Source organism: Protomyctophum bolini (genome assembly GCF_963924005.1).
Source record: "Protomyctophum bolini genome assembly, chromosome: 22".
In the NCBI taxonomy this organism is placed as follows: domain Eukaryota; kingdom Metazoa; phylum Chordata; class Actinopteri; order Myctophiformes; family Myctophidae; genus Protomyctophum; species Protomyctophum bolini.
Window position 1 is genome coordinate 3,254,438 of NC_137883.1, and position 10,168 is coordinate 3,264,605.

The window sequence follows — 10,168 nt, forward strand, 5'->3', positions numbered from 1 at the left end:
GCACTCACTCCATTGGCTCTGTCACCTGGGGTGTATGATATTCACAGAGCACTCGATGGTGTCCACATGGTGTGTCCACATGGTGTTCACACAGATGTTGAATGCACCCTCCACACACACACACACGATCTGTCAGCCAAGCCACGTAGAAATGAACAATCACACTCCTGTGAAGGGAGGGGCGCCACTGTGTTTATATCGGCCACATGAGACGTCGTACTTATACGTCGTCATTCAGTGCCCTATAACAAACATTAAAGTCTGCATAGACTTAGCTGGCAAATTATTTGTGATAAGTGCTCTTAAAGGAGAATTCCATGCTAGAAGGCTTTCTTACCTTTATTTGTAGGAGGTCCAGGTGTTATTTTGTGCAAAAGCGCATTATTGGCTATTGCCTATATATACCATAAGCCCTCAATGAATTGAATTGAATTGCATTGAATTGAATGGGGCATTGGGGTGTTGTGCTAATTCGCTTATTTTGCTCAAAAATCATATAATCCTCTCTTCATAATGTACAGTAAATAGTATCCCAAGCGGCACACTTCACTACTTGTTGTGATGGAAATAAGAAAATTAACAACCCAACCCCCATTGAGGGCTTATGGTAGGGGAAATAGACAATAATGCACTTTTGCACAAAATAACACCTGGACCTCTTTGTTGAGGACGTACTGTAACAACTACAAATAAAGGTAAGAAAGCCTTCTAGCATGGAATTCTCCTTTAAAGCCTGGTGGTGATTTATTTGTTTTTATTATTTAGTGCTAAAATATATAGGTCTATATATAATCATCACTCCAGCTCTATGAATACTCCATAGCAGAATATAGAGCCTCAGCGTTTTTTTAACAAAATTATTTTTACGCAAAAATGTCACGATAACACACCATTATGTTACACTAAGCCTTTTGTGGACACCCTTGCTTGTCTCCAGTGTTGATTTCGTCGACTAAAACTAAGACGAAAGATGTTCGTCGACCACCCTTTTCCACTGACGAAAAATAAATGGAAACTAAATAAAAACTAAGCTATTAAGACTAAATATACTGACAATTTCGTCAACAGAATGTTAGGAAGGGACTAGTGGACAAGAGATCCAGTATAAGTCATTTTGCAATTAGTTGCATGCTGAAAATAGACGATCCACAAGCTCAGAACACGTCGCAGCGTGACACGTTGTGAGCTTGTAGCTCGGCTATTTTCAGTAAGTGGAAAAAAAACAGGCATCAAGGCCCGCCAAAACACATTTTAGTCAAAGAAATCAACTGTAGATTTAGTCGCCTAAAATCTTATGATATAGTCGACTAAAACTATAGACCAACACATTCCAGGTGACTGAAAATGTGACTCAAACTAAATGTAAACTATTCAAGAGACTATGACTAAAACTAAAATCAAAGTTTTGCTGGTCAACACTGGTTCATTGACCGTGTCTATTTGTGTGTTAGACAAGGAGGGAGTTGGGGGAGAAGAATGGAAGTGAGTAGCTGATAATGACTCTCATGTTGAACAATACAGTAAGTTGTATATGTTTAAATATGACTCCCGTGTGGCTCCTTTCATCTGTACTCTACAGGGAAAAATATGACTTGTCCTTATTGTCTGTAATACTGTAGCAACAGCAACAGAGGACAGTATTGTAGCCCCCCTCATCTCTCTTTCTCTCTCTCTCTCTCTCTCTCTCTCTCTCTCTCTCTCTGCACACACACACACACACACACACACACACACACACACACACACACACACACACACACACACACACACACACACACACACACACACAAACTAAAATCAAAATTTGCTGCCAAAAAAAACACAACCCTTGGCTTGTCATCTCTCTCTATAGGAACTTGAGCAGATGAAGTGTCGTATTGCCAGAGACGAGGTGACCGTGGAGGTGGAGACGGCCCGCGGCCCAGAGCTGGGCGCGGTGCTGTCGGACCTGCGGACGCAGTACGAAGGCATCGTGAAGAAGAACAAGGACCAGGCGGAGCAGTGGTACCGCAAGAAGGTCAGTGCAGTGGCAGTGTTGTTTTCGTCGACTAAAAAAAAGAAGGCGAAAAATGTTCGTCGACTAGACTTTTTCCACTGACGCAAACTAAATGAAAACTGAATGAAAACTAAGCTACGGTGACTAAAACTAAGACTAAATATATCGACAATTTCGTCAAGAAATAAAAAAAAACTAGACTAAAAGGGACAATACAAGAGATCCAGTATAAGTCATTTTACACTTGGTTGCATAGCCGCTCACAACGCGTCGCGCTGCAACACGTTGTGAGCTTGTAGATCCGCTATTTTCAGCAAGTGTAAAATCAGTCATTACGACGGCATCAAGGCCTGCCAAAATACATTTTAGTCGACTAAATCAACCGTAAATTTGGTCGAAATCGTGTGACATTTAGTCGACTAAAACTAGACATTCCAGGTGATTAAAATGTGACTAAAACTAAATGAAAACTATTCAAAAGACTATGACTAAAACTAAAATCAAAATGTGCTGCCAAAAACAACACTGGTGAGTGGTCAAAATGCATTCAAATTATTTAGTTTTATGGTTTCAATACTGCCACATGTCGACAGGTGTGTCTAGGCTAAAGAGGCTTTAGGGAAACAGGTTTGTGTATTCATGCAGGAGGCAATGAGGTATGACAGGTATGGCTGTGCTCTAGTCTAGGTTGTGTATTTCTATGTTGTTGTGTTTCCCAAAAAAGGACATAGTGTTTGATTGGCTGCCAATTAGGCCGCACACAGTGACAGGCTTCATGTGCGGCCTAGAGGGCAACTGAGCATGTGCAACACCATACCTCTTACACCATGGTGTAAGAGTTAAAACAACCGGGCCATTGTTTTAACCCATTTTGGGTGGGAACCCCTTTTGGTGTTTTAAACATTGTTATAATTTAGCTATTAAAAAATAGCAGATGTACAAGCTCATAGCGAGCCACCGAGTGGTGCGCTACGAGCTTGTAGGTGTGCTATTTTTGAAAAATCGTGTAAAATGTGCCGCAAATTCAGAACGAACGTTTTTAACTCAAATCTTTGCTTCTGGGGGTCCCTGGAACAACATTATTTTCAGACGGGGGTCGGAGGCCAATTACATATCATTTTTGGGGGTCCTTGACCGTGAGCACCACTGGCATAGAAACATGGGTTTTCAGAAAACTTTTAGGATGTACTGTAGAAGACATTGTTTTAATTTCGTCTCCACTGCAGTTGGATAACGTGCAGAACGAAGTGAAGGAGAGCAACGAGGCGCTGAGGGGATCTCAGAGTGAGCTGACTGAGCGGCAGCGCTTCCTGCAGACGCTGGAGGTGGAGATGGAAAGCCTGCACAAACAGGTACGCTGGAAATGGTGATGAAGATGGCGTATGAGTGGAATATGCCGGGCGGCTGTGGGCTGTGTGGCTCAGGGGGTAGGGCAGCTAGGGCAGGTCGTCCAATGATCCGTGGGTCGGAGGTTTGAATCCCGGCTCCATGCAGGGCTGGACTGGGACACCACAAGCAGTGCGCAGATAGCAGAAACTCTACCGCCCGCTCCGTCGAGGCACACACAAACAAGCAAGCCCTAATACCACCACTTTTACAGAACAACATAAATGATACAAACCAACAGACAACTACACAACCCTCTGTTGCTCTCACAAGAAAGATGCTGGCAAAAGGATTCAAGATAGAAGAGGGTTTATTTGTCACTCACTGATACAGGTACAGTGAAATTATCATGATGGCACTGGCAGAATGGCAGCAGGACTGGACCTTTCCTGGTGGCCTGCCGCCTATTGGCCTGCCTGCCTGTCAATTATTTTTTATCGTTTTTTTTATATCATGGCAGCCCCCTACGGTCGCGGCCCACCGAGAATATTCCCGGTACATTCTATGGCCAGTCCAGGCTCCAATGAGTCGGTTGTTGCTGGCTTGCCACCATTGGTGTGGGAAGTGATGACGCTGTTCACTGCCACTTCACCTCCCAATGAATGAACCCAATTGTAAAGAAAGCGCTTTGAAAAGCGCTATAAAAATGCCATTCTTTGTGCGTCTCTCCTACCTCATGAAGATGCCAGCACATCTTAAGCTTTTATGAAACAGGCTTTACTGTATACTGTAGCTCTCTGAAGAAGTATGTATTGATTCTAGGATCTGTTTGGATCTCACTTGTATTAGGAGGGACTGAATAGGGGGAGGATTTGTGTCACCTTATGCGTGAAATACTGTAATGCACACAGATAATTCATCTTGTTATACTATATTCTCATGCATGCCCATGTACTCCTAAATTATTTGAATATTCACTTCATATTGACACCAAAACATTGAATTGAAACATCATTCAAGTAGGTTCAGCATCAACTCTAATTGACAAAGAAAGTGTTGGCTCAATGTGGAGAAGACAAGCATTGTGTATGTGTACAGTAACAGATGTATACAATGTATAGTATTGTAATTTTTGATGGTTTTTGTAGTTCATCACTTAATACTGAGAGGTACTTGATTTGCCTTGCAATAAATATCTCCAAATTGTTGTTTTGTAGTTGAATAGAGCGTCGCAGTCCCTCCCCCCTTTCAGAGTGGCCCAGGAAATGAATCGCAATGCATTTTGACCATAGGCATTTTTTTAATTATTTATTTAAAGACCTTTTAAGCGTCGTACGAAGCCAACTCTTGTCGTGACAAATCATGACAACACACACAATATTTTGGACCAAACAAATAACAACAACAAAAAGTGTTGTAACCTGCCGTTTCTTTCTACTTTCTAATTCTTTGTTTGGTCCAAAATATTGTGTGTGTTGTCATGATTTGTCACGACAAGAGTTGGCTTCGTACGACGCTTAAAAGGTCTTTAAATACATAATTTAAGAAAGGCCTATGGTCAAAATGCATTGCGATTAATTTCCTGGGCCACTCGCTGTTCTGAAAGGGGGAGGGACTGCGACGGCAGCAACGCTCTATAGAACATACAGGTCAGTACAGTAAGTACCTTATGAGTCACACTCACAGCAATTCCGGAAATTAAGACTGACATCAAACTGACAACAAATCCATTACAACTAAAACTGACACTAGCCTCTGAGATGCTCACATTGACAGCATACAGTGAATAAGTGAGGAGGCAGGAGAGGAGACATACTTACTTAACCATTAAAAGACACACAGAATGGAAACCTTGAATGTGTCGAAAGCACAAAACTGTTATCATTCACTGGTATAATTTGATGTCCTCTTGAGGCAATGCAACTTGTATAGAGACCTATCTGACAACTACCTAAACCGATGTGGCCCATATTCAAAAGCTAAAACAGGAACTATTCGAAAGCTAAATGGTAAACGGTGCATTTATACATTTCACCCATTCACACACACATTTGCACACCGATGGCGACGGAAACCATGAAAGGCACCAACCTGCACATCGGAGCAATTAGGGGTTCAGTGTCTTGCTCAAGGACACTTCGACACTAACTCTGGGGGAGCCCACAGGGTTCGAACTGGCAACCTCTGCGGTTACCATCCAGCCACTCTACCCCTGAGCCTACTCTATAATTATGGACTTCAGGACAATATCTTATGACCTCACCCCATTAGACATGCTATCGGTCTGTCTGTTTATGCATGCCCACGTGTGTACAGGGACGTAGCACACATAGACATCAAAGGGTGCTTCGTTCAGCCCCTGCCCTTTAACCCGTCTGTTAAACAACTGCCCTTTCCAGAGCACGAATGCAGCATTCACTACATGGTGAAAGAAATGCAAAAATGCCACTCCTTTCCATGCCATATAGCGGAAGGCCGCATTCAGGAGAATTGCTTTTTTTTCTTCTCCAAAGTCTCCTGAACTTGAACACTTGAGTATTTTGCATTGAACACATTTGTTTAGAAATCCATGTCGTACTAAAGAGTGCTGGGTTGCGCCCCGAAAATAGCTGATCTACAAGCTCTCAACGCGTCGCAGCACGACGTGTTGTGAGCTTGTATATCTGCTATCTACTATCTACCGTCGTTCCGGTGCAGTCTCGTCTTGTGTCCTCACTAGGTAGAGGCCCCTTTTCCACCGGGGTTGAACCGGTTCGGTTCTTCCTTCCCGTCAAATATTGAACCAGTTCAGAGTGTTTCCACTGAGAATGAGTTGGTTTCCGAACCATAAACGTTCGTTCCCAATGTGAACCACAAAAAACGGTGGTTCAGCTTTGTAATTTGCACGCAGCGCTTTGTGAACCGAGACGATATAAGTGGGTGGTGTGTCAGTGGGTTGGAACCTGTCAGCGGGTTGGAACTTGGGAGGACGCAGACACAGTGACACACGCGACAGAACATAACGGATAACGCAAACACGAAGCGATCCAAGCGTATACGGATGCATCGCGATCCAGAATCCAGCTGAGACTTGCGGGGCGTTATAATAACTTGTAACCCCATGACATCACAACCTCGTGGATACTGTTTACATCGGTTCGGGGCGTCTGCGGGCATGACGGATCCTCCTCCTTTTCAACATTTTGTGTTTAGGTATAATAACAAGTAAGACGCGCAAACGCGGGAAGCGAACGCAGCTCGTACATATTTGGGGTTGTGTGTGTGTGTGTGTGTGTGTGTTTTTTGTGTGTGATACAGCTGCGCCCTCTGGTGGCGGGCAGGTGGTGTTACAGCGTGACAGACAGACACACAGACAGACACACAGACAGACAGACAGATGTTCTGCTAGGTCTTATAGTTAGTGCTCACTGCGTTCGCAATAATAGGTATAATAGCACCACTAAATGAACCGGGGTTCAATCTGGTGGAAATGCAGCCGGTTCGCGACCGGTTCGCAAAAAAGCACCAAGGTTCGGAACGGCACTGGTTCTTTGAAGCGACGTTCTTTTGGTGGAAAAAGGGGCCTATAGGTGCACAGCGTTGGAGAGGTATAACCTGTCTCGTCTTGCGTCCTCACTATAGGTGGCAGCGTTGGAGAGGTATAACCTGTCTCGTCTTGCGTCCTCACTATAGGTGGCAGCGTTGGAGGGCAACCTGGGTGAGACGGGCCAGAAGTACGCCAGTGAGATGGACAAGCTGCAGGGGACGCTGAACCAGCAGGAGGACGACCTGTCCCAGCTCCGGCTGGACATGCAGCGCACCAAGACCGACTACGAGCAGCTGCTCCGCATCAAGCAGAACCTGGAGATGGAGATCGCCACCTACAGGCGTCTGCTGGAGGGAGAGGAGGCGTGAGTTCTTCTTCTGTCTTTATGTATGCCTTCTTCTTCTTCGAGTCCGTAGCAATCTCAGATCGTCGTTCTGCCAATATCGGGCACAGGCCGGCATGCACAGCTGATGATGGGGCAGGTTCTGCCAGGTCTTCTTCTGGACTGCACCGCTGGGGGCATTGTCTGCACCAGTGTTGATTTCGTCGACTAAAATAAAGACGAAAAATGTTCGTTGACTACCTTTTTCCACTGACTAAATATACTAACAATTTCTTCAAATAAAAACTAGACTAAAATGTTAGGAAGGGACGAGTGGACAAGAGATCCAGTATAAGTCATTTTTACAATTAGTTGCATGCTGGAAATAGCTGATCTACAAGCTCACAACGTGTCGCGGGCATGTAGATCAGCTATTTTTTTATTTTTTTATGTGGCTTTACGCTATGCCACCACAGTGGATATTTTGACATTATTTTTTTCCCCCCCAGATTAGGGATGCCATGCTTGGTTTAAGTGTCTGAATAAACCATTTAGCAGGATGTGAGAAGAATGTGTAAATGGTACATTTATATAGCGCCTTTATCCAAGGCGCTTTACATAGATGGTGCATTACATTCACCCATTCACACACACACACACACACACACACACACACCCATTCATACACCAATGCCGGAGGAAACCATGCAAGGTACCAACCTGCACATCGGGAGCAATTAGGGGTTCAGTGTCTTGCTCAAGGACACTTCAACACTAACTCTGAGGGAGCCCACAGGGTTCGAACTGGCAACCTTGTGGTTCCCATCCAGGCACTCTACCCCTGAGCCGCCGTCTCCCATTAAAGCCGTTGTGTATTACAATTGTTCTTCTTACAAAGCCAGGGTTAGAGCAAATCCTAATCTTGTCTTCATGCTAACATGTCTTCTTTCTGTCCCTCAGCGTCAAGGAAGTTCCTCCTCCTCCTAAAAGTGAGTACTTTGCTTTGATACGCAAGATTTGTGTAATGGGATGGGAATGGTTATATTTAATTGATTCTGGGTTAGGGTTATTTCTCCTTCAGCTGTTTCAAGCATTCATAATATAATCACACGGTAATAATGATTGATCTACCATTTGTAAATATGGGTGGACAAAGTTACATGTTGATACAAATGACAATAAAATGGTGCGCGAGCACACACAGAACCAGGGCAGTGCGGCACAAGACATATGTCAAATGATACTTTTACAAGCCATAAACAATTCAAGAACATCACAAACAACTCGGCTCCTATAGCAACCAACTAATGTGGGTGTGAAAGTCCATTTACCAGAACGTGCACGTGCGTGCGTGCGTGCGTGCGTGTGAGTGTGTGTGTGTGTGTGTGTGTGTGTGTGTGTGTGTGTGTGTGTGGGTGTTGTATAGGATGTATTTTTTATTAAACAAGTAAATAAACCCAAGGGAAATTTCCAGCAGTATTGCTGTTCATTTTGTATTGTATTGTAGTAATTACAGTTATTAGAGTGGGGATGTAGCCTATAATTATATGCAAGACTTCATGGAAGGCTGTTGATTCCTTTTCTAGGTATATGCATACAGTATTTAAACACATGAATATACATTCATATAGACATAGAATGCTGAAATCAGCCTTTAAGAAAAAGGTATAAAGAGGTATTTACTTGAATATAGATGACCAGAAGTTGAAAGAAACAACTTTAGGCTAAATACAATTACAGTTATTCTATACACTGACACGACAACGCGTATTCAGGGCGGTGCAATGCAATTTGCTGCATTTCCAAAACAATATTGCGCAGAGTAGCGATTATCAAACGTATTTGCAATGCCATACGTTGAAAGATCTGTTGCCCGTGGACAAGGCACGTTACCTCCGCAAGTTAGATATTATCGGCATAGATGTTTGTCCGTATATGATTAAGGATTGGAAAAAGTTGCATTCGCAGCCATAGAAAATTCTGCCCAGGGTAAAAAAACGGATGTGACGTTTTTGGGCGTTCCTGTCTTGCTCCGTGTCAGTGTATACCAGTGTTTATGTTTTAAATCTGTTTTCTAATTGCGATTTGATGAGATGTAATTGTGTTAATTAAATCAGCTAATGGGGATCCTTTTCAAATAAACAATTAAAATAAAGAAGGAGGAGAAGAAGAAGAAGAATGTAATGAATTATGTAAAAATCAACTTAAAAAAATGCAAAACAACTGCCTCCCCAAAGTTGCCATTTGGTCCTGGTCTAGTGTGTTTGTGTTATTTGTGTTTACTGTTTTTTGGTTTGTCCAGCTTGATTTTATGTGTCACTCTATGCTGTTGTATAGCGCTACAATTTCCCTTTGGGGATTAATAAAGTATATCTCGTCTCATCTCATCTCTCTCAAACACACTCCTGCCAATGCCATTGGAATTCAATCAGATCACATCATCAGCGTCATCTCATAATAATATCTGCTCTCAATCATGTGTCGTTGCGGTGCAGAGGAGCCTGACGTGCGCACCAGGAAGATCGTGAAGGTGGTGACCCAGACCATGGTCAATGGCAAGGTGGTGGACGAGTCCAGTGAGACTGAGGAGATTGAGGAGACAAAGAAATAGAGAGAGAGAGAGAGAGAGAGAGAGAGAGAGAGAGAGAGCATAAGACTAGAGCAGAGGTGCCCAAACTGTTTCATCTCAAGGACCCCCAAATTGACACTAATTAGCCCCGCGGACCCCCATTTAAAAAGATATGCCAATATAGGGTATGTGCATGCCTAAAGTGAATGGCAGATCGAGTGGAAAAGTGAGTGACAAAGTTAATTTAATGTTGTTTAAAGTCATTTAACCCATTCTGACCGGGCACCCATTTTGGTGTTAGCATCATGTTATGCTTTACCTATTGAAAAATAGCAGATCTACAAGCTCATATCGCGCCACCGAGTGGCGCGATACGAGCTTGTAGGTCTGCTATTTTTGAAAAATTCGAAGAACGACTGACATTTTTAG

At 43.4% G+C, this 10,168-nt stretch overlaps 1 protein-coding gene across 1 annotated transcript in view; it reads left to right on the forward strand.

Moving 5' to 3' along the window:
* Positions 1-9,781, forward strand: part of LOC308309807 (keratin, type I cytoskeletal 18) — a gene marked incomplete at its 3' end in the record, with an annotated part of 21,407 nt that extends 11,626 nt beyond the window's left edge. The window contains exons 6-10 of the mRNA XM_080755723.1: positions 1,853-2,017; positions 3,223-3,348; positions 6,995-7,212; positions 8,131-8,159; positions 9,666-9,781. Coding sequence (XP_080611849.1) covers positions 1,853-2,017; positions 3,223-3,348; positions 6,995-7,212; positions 8,131-8,159; positions 9,666-9,781 — 654 coding nt within the window. The remainder of the gene's footprint in view (positions 1-1,852; positions 2,018-3,222; positions 3,349-6,994; positions 7,213-8,130; positions 8,160-9,665) is intronic.
* Positions 9,782-10,168: the final 387 nt, after the last annotated feature.